The sequence below is a fragment of the Motacilla alba genome, chromosome 6 (genome assembly GCF_015832195.1).
Source record: "Motacilla alba alba isolate MOTALB_02 chromosome 6, Motacilla_alba_V1.0_pri, whole genome shotgun sequence".
Lineage (NCBI taxonomy): Eukaryota > Metazoa > Chordata > Aves > Passeriformes > Motacillidae > Motacilla > Motacilla alba.
Window position 1 is genome coordinate 33,353,874 of NC_052021.1, and position 27,341 is coordinate 33,381,214.

Below are 27,341 nucleotides of genomic sequence, written 5' to 3' on the forward strand. Positions count from 1 at the left end.
TGAAAATAAGATCATTTTTAATTGCAAGGAGCACAAAACCAAGCTCAGTGCAGTCATCTCCTTAAATTCACACCTTGAAATTCAGCCCTTATTCAAAAGATAAACCTAATTATTTTCAGAGGATAAGCACTTGCAGGTTGCTGAGAGAATAATTAAAAAATACTGTTATAAATGGTTAAAAAAGAGGTTTAATGCAGAAAACACAGGGGGATTTTTCTCTCTCAGCTGATGAGCAGCACACATCACTACCATGGTGAATATTGATGGCAGTGCTGGAGCTGGAAACCTCTGGGTTGTGCTCTAGCTCCCTGAATCTCTGCAGAAGTAAGAATTGCTCTTATCTGCTCTCACAGGATCACCGTGGTGGGGCTGCTCCAGCCTGACCCTCTGCTCCACCAGCCTGAGGTGTGTGGAAATGACTTACCTGCCTCATTGCTTGAATTAGGAATTTGGAGGGAAAACACAGTGTGGTGGCTGCCAGGCTGCTCATCCTCTTCCTTTGCTGCTGCTGCCTTGTGAGGTCCTCTGGGAATATCCACAAACGCTGGAAGTCCCGAGGCAAAGACCGTTTGCAAAGGGTATTTACGACCCAAATGTCCTTCCTTTGCTTTCTCCTCCTTAATTACCTTATTTCCCGTGAAGTCTGTGCTCAGGTGGGCTCTGAGTGGAGCCCTGTGAGCTCCTGGGAGCTTCCTTGGAGCTCTCTCCTCCATGGGCTCTCCATTAGCTATGCCATCTACTCCATCTGCTGTTAATCCGGACAAACTGCACTTCAGGCTCAAGGACAACGTGGATCTATACATTTTTTGGCATTTAACTGGAGGTTGGTCAATGCACACGCTGAGCGACTTGTCCAAATAATAGATGGTGTTTGGACACGGCTCAGACACCTGGAGCTGGACACAGGAGATGAATGAAGGTGGCGTTTTCTCCCTCCTATCACTGCTTTGGAGACCCACGCCATCCTCTTTGATTCCAGGGTCAAAAAGCTGCTTTTGGGGTTCTTCACCTAGTTTTGAGCAAGACTTGGAAGCATTTAAAGGAGGTTGGTTTGCGTGGGCTGGGGGAGGCCAGCGCTCGAGGAGAGCGGGGACTTTGCTGGACGTGGGGGACACGGTGCTGGGCTCCTGGCCAGCCCCAGGGCCACGTGCCAGGTCTCCAGAGCCCACAGGAACACGCCTGGCTGTGACAGTGATGGAGGCAAAGCCTCTCTGCTGGCTGGGACACTGCTTTGGACTGGGAGAGTCCGACGGTGACATGGTGTCTTCCAAGGATGCCTGAATCTCCAACCGGCTGGGAAGCACCAAGAATGTCCTGCTAACGATGGCTGAGCCCTGGTTAGGCAACGAGGGTTCTGTGTGACAAGCTCTGGGCTGGGGAATCAGGGCCTGCATAGGCAGAGAGGGCTGGTTTCCTCTGGGCTTATCCTCATCAATCTGTGCAAGGATTACTGGTGAAATCAGTGCCGTGTTTTGGGAAGGGAGAGATTCCTGCAAATGAAAAGATTCCCAGTTATCACCATACTCCAATATCCTGTGTGCAACTGTTTCTCATCCACCATCTATCACAGCAGACAGTTTTGTTCAAGATCTCTTGTTACCTTTCTATTCATAATAACTTTTTTGTCATTTAAAAATGCACGCTTTTGAAATCAGCTCTGAATTGTCTGGGAGGCTTCAATGAAAACTTTATCACTCTGGTGAAGGGAAAAATATTAAAATTTAAAACCTGTATTCCATAGTATTATTTTGAGTATTTAACTCATGACCATGGATGGGATTGGAGGCTGTTTAAAAATGGACATGGCAAAGACAGTTGCCAGTTTCAGACTATAAATTTCTCTTTCATGACGATCTGCTGGAATTTAGAATGCATTTAGATATATTATGGATCACTGGCCTGTGACATCACATGCTGCAGAAAACATGTGGGCACCAGGGGCATGACAGCTTTACAACCTCACCAGTTACAGGCATGAAAACTCCCCAAAAGGTGATACAGCTACTCACAAGGGCTCAGGGTACTATTTTAATTAATTAGGTCTCTCTTTGTTATGATTCCTTGGTGGCACCTGCCAACAACGTACAAACACATATGTTCAAGATTGATTGACAGCGGCCCAGAGACTGAGAGTGGCTCAGATTAATTTTTCCATCCATGTCAGGAAACATCCTTCTTGATAGACCACACCTTACTTCCCTCGAGGCGACAAAGAGGTGCTTTTATGTTCCAGCTCTCTGACAGAGTAAACCTGAGTTTCAAGCCTCCTGTTATTATTATCTACCCCACTGGGCACATAAGTCCCATGCAATAAAGCAGCTGGCCTAATCTCATTGCTGCTGTAAATTGGCTGATTAGATTGCTCCTGCCCTGTGTTCCCAGATCTCTTGATCCTAATAGGAAAAAAAATCCAAAACAAACCACCAAAAACCAAACACAACACTGAACTGGCATGCAGAATCTGAGGATTAGCTTCCTAAAGAAAGCCATTCTGTGTTTAGGTGCCATCGACTCCTGCCTTTTGGGAATTCACCCCAGTCCTAGCTGAGTGTCTCTATCACCTGATGATCAATGCCAGGACTCAACAAGGGCTTCACAAAACACAATATTGCTCTTCCTCCAGGAGAACTGTGAGGGTGACAGCACTATGACTTCCCTGGTCACCCTTCTCAGGAAGGGGGAAATGATGCCCCAGGTTTAGCTTTTCTATTTTTCAGGTTCTGTGCTGCTTAGTGTGCACTTCTGAGCTTCGTATTATGGGATGGTAAGCTCTCTGCACAGAGCAGGGACACAAAACAATTCCGGCTCCAGCTGGGCACCAAAGACAAATGATCCAAGAGCACAAACAGCGTGGGCTGGAGAGAGAAAAACAAGCAGGGTGGGAGTGCCTGGGCTAAAGCTGGAATGGGACAATGAACTGCAAGGTGCAAATGGAGCAGAGCTGAGCCAAGGGAGAGACCCCGGGAGCGCTCGTGCATTTTCGGACCATTTGGGTTCCTCTTGGGTTCATTTTGGGACCATTTGGGTTCATCTTGGGTGCAGCCCTGGCTGGGCTCTTGTGCTGCCCAAGGTGGATCCATGGAGGAGATCCTTGAATAAATCCCTGCTTTATTCTGTGACTCTGCCCAGCCTCTGCTCTAGGGCAGCCTTCACAAGGCATCAGGGTGACACTGCACAGGAGCCCATGGGGAGATGATCTTTAAGGATCAAACTCAAACCATTCCATGATTCTGAGCTCCTATGAAACCATCCCTGTGTTCCTCCTCCATGCAGGAAAACATCACCAGAAACAGTTCCTTTGTATCTCTTGGGAACCCAAATGGGCAGAGGTAGATCAAGAGTTTATTAACGAGGTGAAATGCCAGGTAAATTTTATCAACTCTTTAAACTAGCTGCCTGTGGTTTGGACAATTCAATAATTTCACAGCCTCAGGGAAAGCATTTTCTTCCTCCTCTGTTTCTTTCATGGTTTGTAACAACATTTGCCTCATATTTTCTTCACTTCATTTACTTCTACCTACAGGTTTAAGACCTTTGCATGCCTTCCAAAACTCTCAAGCTCCCCCAGATTTCTGCAGGGCACCAAAGAAGAATATTCCTTGAGAGACTTTATTTTGGATGCATCTCTCATGCTCCAGTAGTTAATTTGACATTTATTTCTTTTGTTGAGGGCTGCACAGATGGAGACATCCTGCAAGAGTCCAAAGGCATGTCAGAAACGCTCCTGATTAGCTGCAAACTCCTGTGCCAATATTTTAAATAATTTACTTTTCCTTTTTTTTTCTGTTGAAAATATGTATTATTTCCTCCTCCCAATCTTTAGCAAAGACTTGGGTCTTTAAGGTTTGCCCAGCTGATCCTGTGCTCATTGGGAGCTTTCAAGCTTCACTGCATCTTGGGAAAAAAATCTACACACACACACAAGTAATTGTGGTGAGCTGAAAACCTCAGGCTTTGTCCTGAGGACATATCAGGCAGAGTGTATTGATATTTGGGATATTGCTTGATTTAGCCTCGTGGGGTTTTTTTTACAACTTCTTCTCCCCAACAAAACATGCCATTTTTTGGCACCCCTCACCAAGAGCACGCAGAATCAACACTTAACCATCATTATATTCAGCTTTTCTGCTGCCTAAGCTAAGCTTAGCTAAACAAAACCAAGTCCAAACATACTGCTCAGCAATCAGGGATTGTTCTCTAAACCCTCCTGTATTCTGCTGACTGCTCCCCAAACAGAAGTTATTTGTTTTACCTTGGTAGGGCTGGATTTTCCCCACACACCACTCTCCTGCTGAAGGGCTGTGCATGTCCTCTGACCATCAGGACCCCAGTGCTTTTGTGTCACCCCTGGGGAAAAAACACAGAGAAAGGAACATTATTGTCAGGGTTCTGGAGGAGGAGATAAGTTAGAAAATGTGCTTTTAAATGGAGTGCAGCAGGAGGGAAGGAGTCCTGGAAATTATCTGATTGCCCGGATCTGTTTCTCCCACTCTGGAAACACCCTGAGATCCTATTGCTGGGACTTGGACAGTCCCACACTGTATCCAGGGCTGATCCAAAGCTGCACTGTCTCTGCTTTTGATTTCCATGGCTTTGGGTACGACTGTGGAGGGACTGGGGAAGCCAGGAAATGTGGGTTTCTATTATTATCACCACATTAATTAAGGGATGGGACCACAGTTTGGCTAATGATGATTTATTGCTCAGATAAACATCAGTCTCAGAGGCTGTGAGATTTTAGAGGGGCAAGCATTCAGCCATAGCTCAAAGCAGTCACAAGTTCTTTGTTACAAGGCAATCTAGAACTTTCTAACCCAATGGACAGTTGCCACAGGGTTTATTTTGCTTTTCTGACCCATCACCTGTGCTCCCTTCTGCTGCACTCTGGATGCTTTTGTCCAAAGGGCTTCTGTCTCACAGGCACACATTTGCTTCTGTTCTAACTTCTAAACTCTCAGCTTATTCCACACAACCCCACCCCTACATTATAAACCCTTCACCATCTTACCAGCGCAGTTTCTCACTTAAGGCATATTCTTACTTACAACTCTAGAAATAGGAGTTTATGATTTTTCTGCTTAATCTCTGTGTATTGTATTTTTACATCAATCCAAGCTTCTCCCAAGGCTGCAGATCAAACCCTTCAGTGTCTGTGGGAGTTTCTATCTTTCCATTTCCCACAGATTTCAATGAACACCCCTTTTTGTGCACTCTGCAGAACGGGGAGCACAGACAGCCCAGCAACGAGCTGGATTTCACTGGCACCGAGTCACCTTCACATTCAAGGAGCTGCAGTGATTCCAAACCATGTCCACAAATTCTATTACATCACAACATTCCCAGTTCAGTGATAACTGTTCCACCAGCACCTCAACCTCTGCTTTTGTCACGGGCTGTTTTCTGCAAGCACTGTTCCCTCTCTGCAGCTTTTTGCATGGAGCTAATTTCCATTTAACACAGTCTGGGCTGTTGCACTGATGCATTACGTCTGCTGTCAAATGTTTTGCCAGAAATTACGTTACTTTCTAGTTTGTATTAAGCATCCAAAATTAATTTTCAGAAATTCTCCATTTGGACTGAAATCTCTTGACGTTCCTGGCTGTTGTTTTACAGCAACATGTCACACCACTGGTAAGACCTTTTGTATTATTTTTCTTCCAGCCAGGCAGGCTGCCACAGGAGAAAATTTTTTGCTAAGCAGAATTTCAGTTTATGTGTTACATTATATTAACAAAGGAATATAAATCATCTCCACTTTAGGAACTGTTTATTAAGCCATGCCCACCACAACAGAATTCATGTCCTTGGGCGAAGGGCAAGAGGAGGAGGATATCAGATCTATCCCTCAAGAAATCTTTAGTCCCACCACGACATTTAGAGGGTGTTTGATGAGCTTTTTGTTTTAATAAGGTACACTAAAATATACTTTAACACTTTCCTAGCATTACTCCAAGATGCCAATGCCACCATGTACATCCACAGCTGGCACGAAGGAAGAAGTTTGTTTTTGTCATTGAGCAACTGAGTCCAGAGCCACAGAGCAAACAGCTGGACTCATTAGCCACAGTGTGGGAAAAACCAGAATCCAGCAGACAGCCAGAGCACAGGGCCCACTCCATGGCTTTTGGCAAAGGAATAATGCTGGGCTGCCCTCAGTGCAAGGGCAGGGAACCTGGTGTAGCACTGGAAACTGCTGGCACCAAACGTGGGCGAGATGCCCTGGAGCCAGCTCCTCACCCTGCCGTGGTGCACAGTGAGGAGGACAGGATCCAAGGACAAAATCCTCCTCTGCTGCTGGGGAAGCCTCATGGAAAGGTCATTTCCAGTCTATCAGTGCTGTGGTGAATCACACATGGGCACTTTCATGGTGAAGAGCAGCCACGTGTGATCTCATTTGTTTTTTAAAGCAACTAAATAGGGAATAACCTGCAGAGAGGGGTAAAGAAGAAATTCTTGGATTGAGTAAGACATTAATAGAAATTTGATAAAAAACCCCTATGTAATTAAAGCAACAACTTCCACTGAGTTACCAATATTTTCCTGAAATGCTTTGCAGTAAAAACCCCACGGTTGTCTCAGATCAGGGAGGAAACTACAACAGGAGACCATCAACTTCTCAATGTCAACTGGTGCACAAGGAAATCCAGAGGCAGTCCAGGGATAAATCAGATCCCACAGGCTCATTCTTCCAAGAATTTAATTCAAATGCAGCACCAGAGAAAGACTGAGGACTGCAGGGTTAAAGAAGAACAAGTTGTCAAAGTCCACACAGCAGATTGCACAGAACGGGTAAATTATTCTTATCCAAGTCACCTCCCATGATTAGCAATAATCTGTGGGTACAAGCTTCCAATATCCCACAGATCCCTTGGAACAGACTGGTAAATTTATGCCTAACTTTAAAAAGTAGCTGTTTCTGGAGCAGGAGAGGCAGGAAGAATCGAGGTGAGAAGAAGAAGAAGAAGAGGAAGTATTTATTTCCTTTGCTAAATCATCCACAGTGGAGTTTTGCATTGCCTTTTGTACCCTATCCCGTGCAAGGGCTTTCTCATATTGCTATGGAATCCTACAGCTGGAAAACATTCAAACTTTTGGCAACTCATTGAATGTATTTGCTGAGACAGATTAAATGGCCTTGGTGGCAAAAGCACTGGCATTTATCATGGTATTACTAAATCTAATGTTGGAAGCTTCATGTTTGTTAATTCATGTTAAGAGAACAAGCAAAAAAACCCCCAAACCTTTAAAAAGAGCTTGAATCTGTGTTTGCAGTGAAGGCACTACAGGGAGCACAAGGCTTTAGCTGAGACAAGTCACACACCGAGCATTCAGCTTCTCACTGCTGACAAAACACATTGCCCTGGAACCCTTGTTACACAACAAAATGCAAAGTTCACTTTTTCCCTGGTGCGAAAGCATGAAAGAAATGGCATTTCAAGTACTTTCTGTCTCTGTGGGGAGCAGGAGAGACTTAGTTCACTCCAAGCTGAAATCCTGAGGATTGGTTTTACCTCCCCAGACCTCCCCTTCCCACCACAATCAATTAAAAATGGGAGACACCATGAGGAACAGAGGAGCAACTGCTGGCACATGACCTCTGTCCTGTGACATCTTCACTCCTCTTAATTTTCTCCCCTCACAAATCTGTTTGTTGAACCAATTGCTGTGTTCTTGGCGAGGGAGCTGGGGGTGCTCAGCCTGGAGAAAAGGAGACTCAGGGCTGCCCTCATCACTCTCACAGCTCCTGAAAGGTGCCTGTGCTCAGCTGGGGCTGGGCTCTGTCTGCAGGCAGCACTGACACAACCAGAGCACACAGCCTCAAGGGAAATACAGGTTGGATATCAGGGAAAAGCTTTTCCAGAAAGGGTGATAAAGTTCTGGAATGGCTGCCCGGGGAGGTGGTGGAGTCCCCATCCCTGGGTGTGTTTAACAAAGCCTGGATGTGGCACTGGGGGCCAGGGTTGAGTTGAGCTGTTGGGGCTGGGCTGGACTCCATCTTGAAGGTCTCTTCCAACCTCATGATTCTGTGAATTCTGTGAGGCATCTGGACATCCGGCTGCAGCCCAGGGTTTTCCTAATTACACAGTGCAGCTGGAACCAATTCCCCCGTCTCGAGTGCCTGGATCCTGCCTCGGGCCAACTGGCAGCTGCCTCAGATAATGGTTCAGAAAAGATGTGCTTGTAAATCAGCTGCTGAAGCCCAGATCGATGGCAAAGGTGAGGGTGCTGCTGAGGAATCACGGCCTGGGAATGTTTGGCAGGCCCGGGACAGCTCCACACGGAGCCAGCTCGGGTTTTGTGCAAAAATTGGGACTCACATAAATAGCATGGAAAATGCTGGTTTCCAAGTGGTTCAGGTCTTTGCCAGGCTGGGGGACACTGTTTGATGACAAACCAGGTGTGAGAAGGGCTGGAGTGTGTCCAGGGAAGGGAACAGAGCTGGGAAGGGGCTGGAGAATTCCTGAGGAGCTGGGAAGGGGCTGGAGAATTCCTGAGGGAGCTGGAAAGGGGCTCAGCCTGGAGCAAAGGAGGCTCAGGGGGGACCTTGTGGCTCTGCACAGCTCCTGCCAGGAGGGGACAGCCAGGGGGGATGGGCTCTGGTCCCAGGGAACGGGGACAGGAGCAGAGGGAACGGCCTCAGGCTGGGCCAGGGGAGGGTCATGATGAATATTGGGAAAACTCCTTCACCAAAATGGTTTTCAAGAATTGGAACAGGCTGCCTGGGCAAGCAGCAGTATCACCACCCCTGGAAGTGTTCAGAAATCTTGTGGACGAGGCACTTGGGGACGTGGCTTAGGGGTGACCTTGGCAGTGCAGGGGGAATGGTTGGACTTGATGATCTTAGAGAGCTTTTCCAGCTTCAAGCACTCTATGACTGACACCCAGAGTGACACCAGGCAGAGTGGAATGACTTTAGACCACTGGCTCTGGCCTCATCCCCAGTTTTTGTCAGGAAAGTTGCACATTTTAGTCACTTACTGTTCACATGCTGAAAGATCTCAAATGTGTGTCAGCACTTCTGGTCTCCCTTGTTCTGCTCCAAGCCCTGCTTGCTCTGCACTGACCATGTCCCCTGTCCCCTCTGAGTCACCAGCATCACCTCACAGTGAACTCTGGAGCCTCCAGGAAGCTCCAGTGCTTCCCTGAAAACACCATAAACAGCACTACAGAACACACACACACTGCTATGAAAAGAGGAAAACTTCTCCACTTACAAAAAAAATTAGCTTTTTTGTTGATCTTAGCTCAACATCCCTGAGACTGCTGAGGGGAGTTGGGCTCCCACCCATGGCAGCAGGATCCCTACAGCATTCAAAAATTCCTAAAAATTCCTCAAATTCCCCACTTAGCACCTGGGAGCTAAAGGACAGGGATGACTTAGCTGCAGGGCTGGGTATCAGAGCCATCACTCTGCTAACACAGTGTCTCACTTAAACATTTTGGGTTTTTTAAGGCCTTTTCTTCCTCCTGTGTATTATTCTTACTGGAGGAAGTAATTTATACTCGACTCTGCTTAAGACATTAGAACTGTTTAAATTTCCTCGTGGCTTTTTTAAATCCAAATACCTGCGGAAGCCTGGAGGAAAAAGAAGTGTCATCGTTAAAGATTCATCAGGCTCCTTGCTCAGTAAGGGCTGGGAGAGATCATGGTTTGCTCCTTCAGATCTGAAGTGAGTCATCCAAAAAATCCACCCGGACGTTACAGATACATCAGAGATGAAAGCCAAGCTGGAACGAGCACTGGAATCAAACCCGTGTCTTCTGCTCTTCTTCATGTGTCATAAAGAAAGGATATCATAAAACTGCAGAGCCTGGTGTCACCTGAAATAAACCTGAGCAGCAAAGCTAAAGTTCACATTGCTGCTATGAGAAGTAGAGGCATGACTGCTGAAAATTCCACCTTTTGTCAGAGTCCTTGCTGGTGTCAAATTGATTTATAGGGAATTTACAAAAAAATGTGTTTAGTTGCTGGAGGAGAGTGTGCTGTGTCTCCAGCAAGCCTTGGCACAGGTACATGGAATGGTTTGGGTTGGAAGGCAGCTTAAGATCAAGGGAAGGGTCACCTTCCAAGCCCCATCCAGCCAGGCCTTGGACGCTTCCAGGGATCCAGGAGCAGCTACAGCTTGTCTTGTCCTTCACGGACATCCTCCTGAGCCTCCAGAAGTGATGTTAAATTCAAGGAAGAGGGAAGGGGTTACACTGATAGTCTCTGCAGGATCTGACATTTAGCAGCCTTGGTGTAAGGAATTTTCACCAGGATGCTTAAGGAGAACAGGGAGCCACCCTGAGAGCTCAAACACACCTAAAAAGCACACAGGATGTGTTCCTCCAGAGAGGGTGACAGAGGGACAGTCCCTCAGTCCTCTCAGAGCATCTTTGCTGAACTTACCAAAGTCACCTGCACATCTTGACAACAGGGGTCAAACAGCAACATGGACTCAAAGCAGGGAAAGCAGCTCCAGCCCTTTCCTTGAAACCTCTCTTGTCATGAAAAGAGCCAAACCAACACAAACAAGCACTCTGCCACAAAAGAAAGCACTTGAACACAGTGGCACGAAATGATGGTGTTTTAAGGCAGCTTGGTGGGGAAGGCTCTCAAATCAGAGAGAGCCTAACAGCCTGAAAGAGCTTCAGCCTGAACAGGAGTCACTGTCTAAACAAAATAGAAAAGTTTTTTTTTGTTGTTGTTGTTTTTTTTTTTTTTTAACATGTCAGGACGGATTTTCTTCTGTTACAAGTGAGATTTGATAAGTGAATTATCTCTCCCTGCTTGCACACCTTGGAGCTGTGCTGGCTGCCTGCAGAGATGATTACAGGCACAACCATGGAAGGGACAAATGGGTTCTGGTCTGCTCTCAAAAAGCCACAAGTCATAAATGTCTCATTATCTGTGCTATTAGAAGCAAGGTGCTCATCAGGGGGCTAGAAAGAGCACAGGAATTAGATCTTCAAACCCATGCATAAGTGAAAAAAAATGGTGTTTTCCTTATACATTGCTGTTATTCTTTATCTCCAATTCATATATAAAGAGAGGGATCACCCCCAGCACATCCATCACACAGACAAAATTAAGAAAATTCTTCACTTTCTCTCATTTCTCTTTCTCCTCCAAGTTTTCTTTCTTTTCTCCCTTTTATTTTTTTACTTTTCAGTGATGCGCTGTTGGGCAATCCAATATTATCCATACATCTCACTCTGAATTTGGGACATAGATAAATTTCTATAATTTGGACACATTTTTCTAAGAGGATTTGGCAAAGCAGTGAGAGATTGTGCATTAACAACAACAACAACAACAAATCCCAAATTCTCCTCTGTGAAAAGAAATCCTCTTTAGGAGATGCTGGGAAGTTCTGATTCCTCTACGAGGTGCCCTCTGCTCACACCAAGGGACGTGACACCTTGCCAAAGTTCCTGTTTGGTGACCATTTTATACTTTTGGGAAACTGCTGATATGTCTTTAACCAAACTCCTCAGCGGGGTCAGGGATCCCAGGGAGGGGTTTTGCCCTGGAGGTGAGGTTTGGGACCACGTGGGAACAGGAAGATCAATGGGAATCAGCTGGAGACGAGAGGCTGAGAGGCTCTGGAAGTGTCACTGGCCTGGCATGGGAAGCAAGAGAGGAGAAAAACAAAAAGCAAGGCACTCACTGGAGGCTGTTTTATGTAAGAAATTTTCAGCACTGACTTTTGGGTTAGATCAACCTGAATAAATATATTCAGTATTTCAATATGAACACTGGATGTGCCAGAAGTTTGTACAGAACGTAAAGTAACCAGGAGACAAAAACAAAGGAGGTGAGTCCAGGCAACACCAGCACCAAAATTTTTCTAATTTTAGGGAATTTTGAAGACAGTTCCTGGTTCAGAGCCTTGCACTGAGATTCATTAATACCTACTGTCACATTATTTGGTTTAGCACACAATATCCTCTCAGAAAAAAGATGTAATTAACAGAAACATTCCATAAAGAGCTGATGGAAGGTTTCCCTCACGCCTCTCAGAATCCCCTTTCCAACTTAACTCCATTTTAGAGACCACATCCATTTCTGGAAGTCCAGGAATGCGTGAGACAGCCAGAAAATTCTTAAGTGACTCTAAACATGACAAATACAGTGCATAATCAAACAAAGGCAAAGCAGCTCTGCAGCCAAAAAATTATATTTATGAAGAGTGATTTTAGTGTTTATTATGAGTATTTATGTAAAGGTCACAACATGCACAGAACTTGATGGCACAAATGGATCCTGTAAATAAAAATTCTGCCTGTGTTGCTCAGAACGGGTAGCAATTACAAAATGTACACATTTGCCCAGAGCTGCTTGTGCATAATAAGAGCTCGAGGTTTTTGTGTAGCCTCCCAATTCAATATTTCTTATATTTACCTGCTTTGGAAAGAGAAATTCAGAGAGGACAAGTGCACTGCCTGTTATGAATTTCATGACTCAATTTATGTCCTGCTGCAGGGATTTTTTTTGAGATGCTTTGGCGTAACAATGGTATTTATTGATTTTTTTTTTCCCTTTTAATACTCTTAAAACAGCAGTGACTCCAGAAAATGATGTGTGCCGTGGGTACAGATGTTTTTGTGGAGGTATCAAAGGAGTGACTCCAGCCCACATCTCTATCACTCCCATTTTGTTTCCAAAACAAAGAAATGGGATGTTCAGGAGCCAAATTTGACACTGAACGATTTGTACAACAAAACAAAACTTGCTGGAGTTCCAGCCATGCCAGATTGAATACAGACTTTTCATGTTACTTCTGTACAATAGAAGCATTCATTTTTTTGTGTAACACTTGGGATTATTCTTTCTTTCTGGGAAGTCTTTCACATTAACTGCTGTGATTACAGACATCACAAACTGCTTGATAATAAGGGATGCAGGAGGCTAAACCAAGATAAAAAAAATCAGCTTTCACAGGCTAAAAACACAATAGGCAAGATTTAAATAACTGTGAGGCCTCAAAAGTTCAGTTTCTAAGTCGCTGGTGTGATCACAAATAGTTTTGTTTGCATAATTTAAGAATATTTTGCAGCTCCCTTATATTTATTTCAGTTGCCATGGACTTGCCCCTATTTGAAATTTAACAGCTGAACTTTGCAGTTATTCCACCACATGAAACTTTGCAGTTGGTGAATCATTACCTGAATTTTGCTTTGGAAGGAAAAGCAGAAAACCAAATCTCTATTCATAACGGGCTTTGACTACACACTCACACTTTGTTTGTTCTTGAAATTTCCCTTTTTGGATTCCATTGCAACAGGTGGAGAAACCCAGGTAGAGATGAAATAATCGAGATTAAACTGAAAATGTTGTTATATGACCATAAAACAGGGCATAGGGGCTGCTGGTTTTATCACCAGATTCAGCAGAAAACGACTGGCCATTGCCTTTTCTTTTTGCTTTTTTAATTACTCAGGCTTTCAGCTCTGAAATGGTGCAGAAACGACTGGAATTGATGATTAAATGTTAAAGCCCTCAAGCCCGTAACTCCTGGCAGCTTTTTGGGGTGAAATGTGGAGTTCTCTCCAGCTCTCTTTTGGCTGGGGATGTCACCTGGATGGGAAGGAGCAGGGCTGAGCTGTCAGCACCCAGCCCAGGCAGCCCCGGCTGCTTTTCCAAGAAGGAAGCAGCTGCTGCCTAGCAACTACCCAAACCTGGTGGCTGTTTGTGTATTCCAGTTCTTGTGCAAAACTAAGCTCAGATTTCAAATTATGGCATTCAACAATAATTGCATTCAACGTCAGAGCTGCATCAGATGGGTAAGAAAGAGCATTTTCCTGTAATTCCTCATTCTCCAAGGTTATGTTTGTAAAATACACACACTCCCCCAACAAATTCAATGCCAGGCCAGTCAGAAAAACATTTCAATATGTGAATAGTTATTTTTTGTAATAGTTATCCTTTAAGAGCTACTTCCATGAATAAAGTAATTTCTGACTTTACATGTAATGATGTCACATTTTAGTGATGATGTCACTAAGGGTGATATAGGAACAAACTTAAAGGGTTCAATTCTCTTGGGCATAACACAAATTTCCCTGCAAAAATGTTGTCCCTGTGGTTCAGAGTCCTGATTTTTTTTCCTAATTATTATTTACTGCGTGAAACTAGTAAGGAGAAAAAAATTTTTTCTCCTTACTATGTGAAACAAGTAAGGAGAAAAAAAATCAACACAAACAACAAAAAAACCCAACAGCTTTTGCACCATGCCCTCTACTTAGATCATATTTTCAGCCTGATTTCCAAAAGGAATTTGATTTATGCCCTATCCTCCTTTATGTCCAACCTGAGCCTTTTGAAGTTGTGGCCTCTTCCAAGCAAGTTGACAGAAGGGTCGATAGCTGATGTCCCAACAAGCTGACCACGAAAATCAATGGATTTGTGGGAGTGAGAGGCTGCCACACACAGAAGTTGACCAGGCCATCCCTGTTGGATCTATGGACATATTTCCCACTCAGGCAGGACACATCCCTTGTCATGGGAGCAGGGAGGAGCCACAGGGGCAGATGGAAGAGGGGAAGGGCAAGGAGACATGAGGAGGAGGGAGGAGCAATATTTGGGTCTGGGCTCTGTCAGCTCTCATGGAATGGCCTCTTTTTGTCAGCCTGGATTTCCATTCCACATTCTTGTTTTCATTCTCTAAAAAAATATGGAAATCTCCTGGTTGGATTGTGGAAACTGAGGGGCTTGGAGAAAATCTAATAATGCCACAGCTGCTTGACCCTGGCAGTGGGGTACCTTAGACATAACCATGTGCAACATCTGTCCTCTTTGAAGTCACAGAGCAAAGCACTGCTGGAGCAGTCACCCTCCTAAATGTGACAGACTCAGCACCAGATTCCCAGATTTTACTGCAGAGAATGCTTGGAATAATGCCATGTGAAGTGATAACTGAGCAGCTCAGAACAACCAAATGCTGAAACAATTCCCCCTCCAAGGCAAATGAGGTGGCTGGGGATGGGTGCCACCAGCACCACTTTGTTTGTCCTGCCGTTTTTCCTTTCCATCTCTGATCCAGAGCCAACGCACAAACCGTTAAACAACTCAGCTGCACTCTTCCCCTGGCCAAATCCTGGCCCTTCCACATCCAGCCTTTCCACTGGGTGCTTTGGGGTGGGAATTGATCCCAAACATCCCTCCTGCTTTTGGGACACAACTCCAAGCTTAGGTCAAGACTACTACAGAAAGAATTAAGGAAAGGAGCTTATGGTGTGAAGTAGTGCTGTAATAACACCAGTTCCAGGACACAGACTTTGCTGGATGTGCTTTCAGAAACCTCTTTGGTCACTATTGATATTCCCTGTTCCAACAAACCCTGGGGATGACCTGCAGGACATGGCTGAGCCTTTTCAGGCCCAACAAGGAGCACCCTGAGCTGCCAGCCCTGTGCTGGTGACACCGAGGCTCAAGCAGGACGTGACCGGGTCAGATTCAGCCCAAAGCCAAGGGCAGCAAAGCTCAGGTGGAATGTTCAATTCTTCTGGGAAAGCTGCAGCTGGAAATGTGGATTTGAAACTGTACAGCCAAGCCACATGGCTGCAGCACTCAGCAAACTGAGTGCACCCTTTCTGCACCCAGATCTTTCTTTTATCCCAATTTTCTTGGACCAACAGGCTCAGGGAGATGTCTCTATTGGATTAGTTCCAATTACTTTGGTTAATTTGCAGTTTTATTTGATGGGGTTTTTTTGTTTGTGTGGGTTTTTTTGTTTTTGGTGGTTTTTTTGGGTTTTTTTGTTTGTTTATTTGTTTGGGTTTTTTTAAGATGAGATGTGGTTTTGTGTGTTCGCTTTTTTTTTTTTTGGTTTGTAATGGACCTTTTTTTTACATCCACTCCAAAAAGGTACCTTGGTGGCTCTTCTATCCAGAGGGAAAATGGAAAAAAGCCTGGTCTTTGCTAGGACAGGTATAAATCTGTGCTGGGAGCACTGCAGCAGCTGTCCCACCCTGAGGAAGAAAACAGGCCAGTTTAATTTCAAACCCTGCACCATGGAGCTCAGTGATCCTGAATTTCCTCTCCCCAAACCCATCCATGCAATCTGGATGGTGGGAATGCTAAACAGATGTGCACACGCAGGGATTCAACCTAGAGAGCACTGCATTATTCAAGGGAGGCAAAAAGGCCAATATTTACAACAGGAGTATTTCTGTAAATTAAACCCAAGCAACAGCAGCCAACAGGACAGACAAACACTGCAGGGATACCTGCAAGGGCATTGGGTTAAAGTTTTGTCCTCTTTAAACAGATTAAACCCCAGGTTTTTAAATTTTTTTCCCTTTTAAAGAGAAAAAAAATTAAAATACACTCAGAAGTACGTGCACTTTTTGGTGCTTAGTGGGATAAAGGTCATCTATGATGTAAAAATAAAAAAAAAAAGCACCCAAAATTCCAGCACGTCACTCATTATTTAAATAAAAAGGCAAAAATGTTTCTTACAACCTAAACTGAAAACATTATTTTGGAGGATGTGTCTGGTTTATGTCACAGTGATTTAAAACCATCTTATTACTCAAATGTAGTTACCCTTAGTTAGAAGAATGTTGGGATTAACACCTTGGCCAGAAATTTAATGCTGATAGATGTATAAATGTAGATTTATGTACTTCATTCAACAGTTAAGGGAAGTTTATTAAGTCAAAATTATGTGGATTTCTCTAATTTATAACCGTCTTTTTCTATTTCAATAAAATACTGAAATGAGCACAAGATGAACCTTGGGTGCACATTGGTGTTTCTGGCTGTGAATTGTGATAATATTAGGATTTTCCCAGGATTTTCAAGGTTGAGAACGTGGGGGTTTTGGGGATTTTTGGTATTTTAGGGGTTTTTTTTCCACTTTGTTCCCTGCTGCCTTTTAAAAAGCAGCAGCTAAATCAAGGTGTTATTGTTTTCCTTGCAAATAGACAACTAAAAGTTCCACCAGCTCCAAACCTTATTCTTCCCAACCCTCTCCTTTCCTAATAAAGCTTCCAGGTCATGGTTATCCATTGGCAGAGCTGGGTAAATCTGGTAAATAGAGCTGGGTAAATCTGGTAAACAGAGCTAGAAAGATCTGGTAAATGCTCAACCCAAATGATTATAACTCCACTCTCAGATTCCTGGAAAAAACTCCTCTGTTTGGGACACAACTCCAAGGTTAGGCCAAGACTACTACAGAAAGAAGCCGGGAAGGAGCTTATATGGTGTGAAGTAATGCTGTAATAAAACCCAGTATTTCCCTGAAGGAGGAGTTTGCAATACCTGCACCTGCAGCAGGTTATGATAACAGCCTCTGCTTCGTGGGGAGAAATAAACAGCTTTATGTTCCTGACCTCCAGCACACACTGCCATGAAATCAGAGTGCAACTGGAGTTAGTAGCTGCTTTTTAGATATTCATTTCTCTTCCCTGGTGCTGAAAAGGCCTGGCTGAAGGCAGCTTATACTAGATTAGGCTTCCAACACCTTCATGCACTGTAGACTCCAAAGACATTTTTTTCTCTTGCTCTCAGAAGGTGAAAGTGTTGAGTCATTTCTTTTAAAGACCTGGTGGAAGTTATTGTTCATTAAATGAAAGAGCTGGTGCTCAAGGCAAGGCTCAGAGCTGCTCTGCTAGGCTGGGCTTAGGGATATCCCTCCAGGCCCAGCTCAGGGATGCTCTCCCAGGCTGAGCTCAGGGATGCTCTCCCAGGCTGGGCTCAGGGATGCTCTCCCAGGCCGGGCTCAGGGGATGCTCTCCCAGGCCGGGCTCAGGGATGCTCTCCCAGGCCGGGCTCAGGGATGCTCTCCCAGGCCGGGCTCAGGGATGTTCCCCCAGGCCCAGCTCAGGGATGCCCTCCCAGGCCCAGCTCAGGGATGCTCTCCCAGGCCCAGCTCAGGGATGTTCTCCCAGGCCCAGCTCAGGGATGCTCTCCCAGGCCCGGCTCAGGGATGCTCTCCCAGGCCGGGCTCAGGGATGCTCTCCCAGGCCTGGCTCAGGGATGCTCTCCCAGGCCGGGCTCAGGGATGCTCCTCCAGGCCCAGCTCAGGGATGCTCCCCCAGGCCCAGCTCAGGGATGCTCTCCCAGGCTGGGCTCAGGGATGCTCCATGTCCAGCTGCAGCTTCCACGTCTCCTTGGGACTCAGCTCCCAGCTTCCCTCTGCTGCTCTGCTCACCCTTCCCTGGCTTAGCTGAGCCAGGCTCCAGCAGCTTGTCTGAGATCCTGACAGGGATTACCAGGAGCTCACGGATGCAGCTGGTGCCAGCAGTAATGAGGGTTTCAAAGGCGAGCGCCTGGTGGGAAGGGACTGTCATTTGTGGAGCCAGTCCCTCTAATGGAGAAACAACCCCCGTGCTACAGGAGAGGATAATTTGGCAGTTCCAGTCCCAGTGGCTCAGGGACATAAAATCCAGCCTCATCAATGTGTAAGATTAGAAGTAATTAGCCCCTATATGGTAAAGTCATCGCTCAGGAGCTCGGCGCCGTCTGGGGACCTGGTGTAACGATGCCTCAGGGACAAGTAAGATGGGATCTTTGACTTGAGTGATTTGGAAGGGGCTGAGACCTAATTAAATCTGCAAAGATGCTGTAACTGCATTAAAAGGGATTTTTAAATATGAGCCATATTCCCTTTCACTAAACAAACTAGGTGTATTTCACCCTGGAACAGGGAGAGAATTAATCAAGGGACAGCGAGCCAACAGCTGCTGTGCGGCTGCCAAAGAGAAGATGATACAGGATTATACAGAATTGAAGAGCATTTAATAAGAATTCAGGGATATTTACAAGAATTGAAGAATATTTAACAGGGTTTTTTGAAGGATGAGGTTTTATTCAGCTGTGGTGAAAACCAAGCACATAACCCTCGCTGTAAATCCAAGAGAATGTAAGGATTTTTAAATCTGTTTCTCCAAATGTTTAACTTATAATAAACACTGATTGCCTTACATAAATAAAAGCTCATTTTCTTGTAAAAAATAATATACAATTCACTTTTTCACTCATTAAAAAAACTAACTTGCAGCTTTTCAAAGAGGGGTACACAGAGCTATTATATTTCTGCTACTGTGCTCCACACAGCACTTCCCATCTTCCTTTTCCTTAAAAAGGCTTGGCATTTTGTTCTGGAGAAAGGAAAGCCTGTAAGTTCTCTTCTCAGCAATGATTGCCTCATTTATATGATCTATCTTCTCCCAAGGATAAAAAAAAATATTGTATAATATTAATATTTTTCTAGCATAACTCAACCCTCTGCCTTTGTCAGTGCAGAGCTGGATCCTCAAAGCCCGGAAGGTGAGTGGAAAAGAATTTTAAGGGCATGAACTCAGAGTGGGACAACAGAAACATCCTGATGGCAAAGAGAAAAGAGCATTGGAATGACACAGAGAAGTTTAGACACTTCATCATTCAGCCTAAAAAAGATTAATTACAACAGCATCAAACTCATGGGTAGGCAGGTCAATGCTGAGAGAAATCACCATTTAGCCAAAAATCTTCAATATTATTTTTCTAAAGTCTCAGAAGCAATTTGATCTTTGCATTTATGATGGTGGTAGGACTATAGTTACTGCTCTTACAAAAGAGCCATTCTTGAGTGAATTCAGGGTTATTTATACTTAAATTATCCAAGGTAATTATACAGAATTTATTTTATACTGAAATTATCAATTACTTCTTATACTGAAATTATCCATTGTTTGGACTGCCTATAAACCTGTGAACTCAGTAATCTTTATTTGAGCCAAACTTGGTGAACAAACCTATAAATACATTATCTCATAGAACACATCTACAGCCAATGGGAGGACTAAAAGCCTGTTATTAGCATGATCCCAAAAATTACTCACTCAACAAACATCACCCCTTACAAACCAGCCCCCAAAATTAAGAGGTCACCCTGTCACCTCCCTGGGGATATGTTTCTGAGTTAATTTTAGAGAAATTTTGATCATGGAGTGATCAAAATTAGGTTGGAAGAGACCCAAATCCCATCCCATTCCATGCCCTGCTATGGTGTCTCAGGTTTAGCGGGGTGTGTATTCCATCACCATCTGTCAGAGCTGGGGCAGCTCTCTGCTGTTCATGGGCAGTTTTCTTTATCTCTCCCACAGCCAATCCTCCCTCCAGGAGATCTCTGCTGTCCATGGCCACTGAGTGTCCCTGCATGGCTGATCAAATTCCATCATCCCATGGGGAGATGCTCTGCCCAGGGGAGGAGCCAAGCATTCCTACCTGGATCCAATCTGAGCCTGGAACAGCACAGCAACCTTTGCCCCCTGCATTCCCAGAGGAGCAGCTTTCTGCTCCCCTGCATTCCCAGAGGAGCAGCTTTCTTTTGCCCTGCATTCCCAGAGGAGCAGCTTTCTCCTGCCCTGCATTCCCAGAGGAGCAGCTTTCTCCTGCCCTGCATTCCCAGAGGGAGAGCAGGCCCACCTCCAGCAGCCCTGGAGCTTCAGAGGAAAACCCCACCCTTGTCCAGGATCCCTGCTCCAGCAGAACCACAGCTGGGCCTGCAGGAGGGCTGAGCCACCATGGAATGGCACTGTGCCACCACCCTGACCCACAGGGGCTCAGCTCCTGTTCTGACTCTGGCAGGGTTTGTTTGTACTATTGCATTTGCATTTTTAGTTTTCCTAGAACAGAACTGTTATTCCTGCTCCCATATCTTTTCCTGAGAGCCCCTTAATTTCAATATTATAACAGTTCAGAGGGAGGGGGTTTGCATTTTCCATTTCAAGGGAGGCTCCTGCCTTCCTTAGCAGACACCTGTCTGTTCAAACCAAGACACCTTCCAGTGTCCCAGGCTGCTCCAAGCCCCAGCGTCCAGCCCGGGATCCAGGGGCAGCCACAGCTGCTCTGGGCTATGCACTGAGTACCCCAACCTCTGCTGGGCTGTGGGAATTAATCCCTCATCATAATCACAGCTAACTGGATCCGTGCTCTCCTTTAATCACGGCAGGTACATGGATTAGTTTTTCCCCTGCCCCATTTGGGCAGACCCAGGTGTCATTCCTGGGGATATCCATCCCTGAAGAATGCAGTTCCAGCAGCAGCTGTGTGGAAAAGCTTTGTGGGCTCCTTCTTTACAAGAGCAGAAATTTAACCAGTGACTGTGTTTTCAGCAGAGAAGCTTGATGAGCTCGATGGCTCCTCAATCACCACGAGAAAAATCAACAGCAATCAAAGTGCTCTGGTATTTCAAACCTTCCAGCGACCTTTCAAGGGGATTTCAGTTGGAAAATACAATATGAGGAAACTCTGTGGATTTGGGAATTCATCTTAAAGCCAAAGCCTTCGCTAAATGTCTCCTGCTTGAAATGTAGAGTAAACAGCAGTGGGGATCAAAGGTAGGGGAAAAATGAAGGAAAAGGTGGGTGGTGACCTCCTGGTGACCTGGGTCAAGCACACATGTAATTATTTGTCTTCAATTCTGGGTGGTAGAAATGTCCCTCAGCTTTCAGAAGGAGAGCAATCCCAGATAGACAAAGGGGAAAACACGAGTGGGACACAGGAAACAAAAGAAAATCCCTCACATGAAAAATAGTCCCACTCTAATGGCACAGGAAAAGGCACTGGAGAGAAGGGAAATAGGGAATTTTACTGGGAAAACCCTGGGGACTGAGGAGGAGGCTGCAAAGAAAGCCTGGCCCCATCATCCCCAGAACACAACAGCAGTTAATGCTTTTAAACTTGAGAGAGTTTTTATGGATTTTTTAAAATTATTTTTTTGTTTTATTTTGTTTTCTCTCCAACTAAAAGCTGAAGAAAAGTTGTTTATAAAAGCCTCTGTATTTTTGGACAGAATGGACAGAGAAAAAATCACAGGTAAAAAAAAAAAATCCAACAAAACCAAACAAAAAAAACAATTACAAAGAACAGTGAAACAAGGAAAGCTGCATTTGTGCCTGGAGCTTAAAAATAGCAACTGAAGCAATACAAAGTGTGTGAGTTTGAATATGAGCACACAGCACAGAAGTGCTGAGTAACCCAGAGTGCTGCTTAATTTTTAAAAAGGGATTTTGATATCTAAGGTATCTCAAAATTAGGATGGGATTAAGATACATCAGAGGATAATATGAAAAAAATAAAGCCAATGAAATTACCTTGACAAGACTGAAGACCAGGGTGACAAAGGAACAGAACCAGAAATCAAAGAAAATATAATAGAGGAGTGCTTCCACATCTCCCTAAACTCATCCTAAATGAGCAGAAGTACTCGAGGAACTGACATTTTCACAGAGTTGGGAACATTACTGCAAAATACTGACACTAAATAAGTTGGGAATCATCAGCAAGTCAAAAAAAGAAGTAATAGGGTAGAGATACCCTAAAACCACAAAATTCAGAAGATGCATAGGAAGAGATATGAGGAGATGTGAAGCTCCTGGGCAGATTAAAATAGAGCTTTTCTGCACAAAATGTAATTAAATCTTGAATCTCAATGACCATAATCAGGATAATGAAGTAACTGATGATCTACAACAAAATCCTACTCTTCCCAAAGAGTAAATTGATCAAATCACTCCATTACAGCATTATTTTAACATGTATAAACTGCAAAACCATTCGAAAATTCCTTTGAATTCCTTGAAGGAGTTCATAGCTGCAGCCCTCTTTGTTGTATTTTTACAGAGGAATTCTGTAAATTAACAGAACAGAAACAAGTTTATTTAAGCCAAACCAACATGCACTGGTCTGAGGAGGAAATCTCTGCTCTAAAATAAAAATGGAGTTGTTTATTGAAACACAAAGCAGCACATTCAAGGGTTTTGCTCATCCCATGTTGTAGGAGGCTATTTTAGAGGGAAAGGTCATAGGTTTCACACTCCTTATTGATGTTGGGAAACAATGACAGATTTATTGTAAAGATTTGTCAGCAGCAGCAGTGAGGTCACTGTGCCCCAAGAAAGAGAAAATGTTCATTTACCTGTAACCCCGCCCCAGTGAAACCTTCCTTACCCAACCCTTTGGCTGGACAAAACATGCATTTACCTTATAAAGCTCAAATTGTGCATCAGTATTCAGCTAATTGGAGGTTTGCTGTCATTAATTTAGATAATATACATTCATCTCACATAAATAGCTTCTAGCAGCTTCTTTAATTTAACCTTTCTTTTGGCCTCCTTTTTTCACTGTCACACAACCAGCAATTGAGAGCTCACAAATGACCTCCTGTGCCACAGCCCTGCCATAACAATCCATGGGAGGAATTTCATAAAACGGATTAAATTCTACAGCGTTAGCTTTGATGAATTAGTAGAATTTGTTACCTGCAGCTGCTCAGAGTTAATCTCTGATTTTTAGCTGAGTGTTGGAAAGAGTAAACCAGGGACATGTTGTAGTTTTGACACTTTCATGGCTGAAAGGGAAGTAGAGCCACAGCTTCCACAGAAGCAAAACCTTTACAGATTTTTGCCTTTTATCTCTCTTATTTCACTGCTTAAAACAATATCTGAGGAGGGACCTCCCATGACAAAAGTGTTCCTGTATAAATTTTGAGATTATTACAATTATTCTATAATGATTATTCCTTCCTGCCTGGTATCACATCACAAAGGAGCAGAGCTGAGCATCATTTTCCCACAAAGCTTCAAAGGTGGCAAATGATCCCAAGGTAAAAAATGAGCTCCAGCACAGCAAATCACCTAAAATGTTTTGTTCAACATTAAATTATTATTCACCATTTAAATTAAGGATTGCAAGGGAAATTCATTCTGAGCCTTTTCCATTTTCCTCATACTTACAATTTGGCTAATGAACCAAGAAAGCAATTAGTGAAACATCTCAATTTATAGCAGGTTGAGGTAATCTTTAGCCAGGGCACAGTTAAAACTCCTGCACTGTGAAAAGGAGACTTTTCATCTCCTGAAGCAGCTCTGGGGAGTTAATGAGAGCATCAGCAATGGTACAATTTGTCATTTCTGGCTGCCTCTGGATCCCTGGAAGTGCCCAAGGCCAGGTTGGACAAGGCTTGGAGCAGCTTGGGACAGTGGAAGGTGTCCCTGCCATGGCAGGGGTGGCACTGGATGGGATTTAAAGTCCCTTCCAACTCAAACCATGGGAGCACAGCAGGGATTTCCATGAGATATGGAGTTTTTTCAGGCATTTATCCCATTCAGCTCAGTTAAACACTTCCACACAACATCTGGGAGCAACCCATCCAAGGTTCCACAGCACTGTGGTGGGCACTTCCCAGTTCCCCAGCCTTAGAGGGATTTCATTTCTGCGGGACAGCGCTTCCATGGATGATCCTGTGCTGATCCTTTGTTGCAGTAAGATAGAAAAATTATTTTTAAAAGCCTTCTAAAATCAGGCCTGCTCTGGCTGGCCTGTCATTTCTTCTTAGCCAAGCTGGCTCTTTGCAAGTTCCCATGTGAAGCAATCCTGGTGCGAGCAGCTCATTAACATAACAATCTATTCCTGGGTAAAAAAACAACTGACACCTGTATAAACTGCTTTTACAACTTAGACAGAAAAATAAAAACCATCTCTCACAAACCACTTTCCCTGTACATACATACCAAGAGTTTGAGTGACCAATAAACACAGGATAACAACTTGTTACTGACCAATAAAGTAACAGACAAGAAAGCTACTGACCACCTGGAGTCGCACACGAGGTCTGTAAAACTGCAGAAAAAGGAGCTATGTGAATAAAGAATGGCCTCTTCTCCACCATGAACAAAACAGTCCTGGCTGATTTATTCCCATAATCCTTCTGTGCCATCCCAGTGGGAAAAGGGGAGAAGCAAAAGAAGGGGAGCATTGCATGGGAAGTGGAGCCTGCCTGACTCATGCAGAGTTAATGAACTCCGGAGCAGGACTCAAGTCAGGAATTGTACATGGACACACTCAGATCACCACCAAAACACAAGAAATAATTTGATATTCTCAGACATTATTGAGCTGCAATCAACAGATCACTCACAAAAGAAAGCAGGACTTGTGAACAGCTTAATCCAAATAACTTTTCAGCACAAAAAAAAAAAAAAAAAAAAAGGGAATAAGGAAAACAAGGCTGCATAAGGAGCAGGACATTATGGAAAATACAATGGCAATAACATAACTTAGTGGTGTTCCGCAGTATTTTGCCTACTAATGATTTGTGTCTGTAAAATTTAAAGGGGACCTGAGTTGATTAGGTATATTTGTTATTTTAGGATTTTTTGATAAAACTTTATGATAGATATTCCTATAGCAGGGATTTGGGAATGGGCAATAAACATGGGAAGTGGTTTTTTTTGGTTTTTTTGTTTTGTTTTGTTTGTTTGGTTGGTTGGTTGGTTGGGTTTTCTGTTTTGTTTGGGGGTTTTTTGTGTTGTGTTTTTTTTTTTTTTTTTAATTCAGTGCATCAATAACCACAACTTGGCTAAAAAAAATAAATACTTAATTGCAATTCAACCAAAAGCTCCCCCTGAGGCTTGGGCTCAGTTGGATGCTGGGTGCTAAAATCAGCCTCTCCATTTTCCTTAGAATAGCAAAGAAAAAGGAGAATGAGCTTGACTTTATTTACCGCAATGGTACATAAAGTCAAGCTCAATCTTAGGAGAAGCATGAGCCTGGGTAATTGAGTCAGGAAGAGGAGTGGAAGTCTCCTGTGACAGCCTGTAATTGTCAGAGTTCCAGTTAAATGCAGCAGACACGAATTCAATTCATATTTTGAATGCCTGGGTAGTGCCTGGATCAAACCTGGCCTCCAGACCTCTGGGGAGCTGCTTCTCTCTGCAGCATGGTCCTTCCACTCTGACACAGAGAACATTAACCAGAAAACTACAGGGGTAATTCTGCACTCTGTGCTGAAAATATTTCATTTACAGCTGCATCAAAACTTCCATCCCCTTAGCAACTGGGAGGCTCCTGCTGGAAGCAGCGATGGGGAAGATGGGACTCTGGGAATGTCAGAGGCAAGCGAGGATTCTGTGGGTGTGAAATTGTTGGCAATTATGTCTGAGCACTGGCTGCACATGTTTTTGCTGAATGTGTTCAGATTTACTGGAGGAATTGGCCTGAAGTATTTACTGAATTCTGGGAGGCCTGATTAAAATAAACTATGTTCAAGACACTTGTACTGTACTGAGACTCCGGAGTCCAGGGAGAGCTCTGGATGTGTCAGACACCAAAACAACAACAAATTAAAGAAAGGAATTGGCTCAGGAAATATTACTGCTGGTTCCTGAAAACAAGCTAAAATGCACTTGCTACCTGAGGAGCACAAAGAGAAAGAGAAAGAACATGAGAAGCAATAAAGTGGAATCTGGATGTGGCAGAGCAACTCGCTGCAGATCCCCACAGGAAATGAGCACAGGTAATTAAGACTAAGTCATTCCATGGTGTCCTGCCATTCCCATCCAGGCTGGAAGGGTTGGAAAGGCAGTCCTGGGATGAGGGAAAACACCCCTTCCTTCCTCCCTCCTCCCTCAGCTGCCAGACCCAGGGCAAGGCTCCATTTCCCAGCCTGGGAACTGTCTTAGGTTGGAAATGGGGGTGTGTATTCCATCCCCATCTGTCAGAGCTGGGGCAGTTCTCTGCTGTTCATGGGGCAGGTTTCTTTATCTCTCTCACAACCAATCCTCCCTCCAGGAGATCTCTGCTGTCCATGGCCACTGAGTGTCCCTGCATGGCTGATCAAATTCCATCATCCCATGGGAGATGCTCTGCCCAGGGGAGGAGCCAAGCATTCCTACCTGGATACAATCTGAGCCTGGGAACAGCACAGCAGCCTTTGCCCACTGCATTCCCAGAGGAGCAGCTTTCTCCTGCCCTGCATTCCCAGAGGAGCAGCTTTCTTCTGCCCTGCATTCCCAGAGGAAGAGCAGGCCCATCTCCAGCAGCCCTGGAGCTGCAGAGGAAAACTCCCCCCTTGTCCAGGATCCCTGCTCCAGCAGAACCACAGCTGGCACTGCAGGAGGGCTGAGCCACCATGGAATGGCACTGCTGCCACCACCCTGACCCACAGGGGCTCAGCTCCTGTTCTGACTCTGGCAGGGTTTGTTTGTACTATTGCATTTGTTGTTTTTTTAATTTCCCTAGAACAGAACTGTTATTCCTATTCCCATATATTTTCCTGAGAGCCCCTTAATTTCAATATTATAACAGTTCAGAGGGAGGCTCCTGCCTTCCTTAGCAGACACCTGTCTGTTCAAACCAAGACAGGCCCACAGGCAGCAGCAGAGGTTTCCTTGCAGCTCACTGTTCAGGTTTTTCCCCCTGGCTCTCTCTGGCCTGTCTGGTGGAAGCAGCCACCACAGCAGCTCTCTCACTCTGCACAAGCCATGAACCCCACATCCAGCCCTCTTCCCTTGGAGGCCTCCATGAGCCTTCCCAGAGCTCACTGATGATGGAGAGGTTTGCAGGGAATGACAATTTAGGAGTGGAA

At 44.5% G+C, this 27,341-nt stretch overlaps 1 protein-coding gene across 1 annotated transcript in view; it reads right to left on the reverse strand.

Annotated features, from left to right (window-relative positions):
• C6H10orf90 (chromosome 6 C10orf90 homolog) overlaps positions 1-27,341 on the reverse strand; it is a 64,122-nt gene that overhangs the window by 28,729 nt on the left and 8,052 nt on the right. The window contains exons 2-3 of the mRNA XM_038141140.1: positions 4,253-4,347; positions 425-1,490 (exon numbers count right to left, since the gene is read on the reverse strand). Coding sequence (XP_037997068.1) covers positions 425-1,490; positions 4,253-4,347 — 1,161 coding nt within the window. The remainder of the gene's footprint in view (positions 1-424; positions 1,491-4,252; positions 4,348-27,341) is intronic.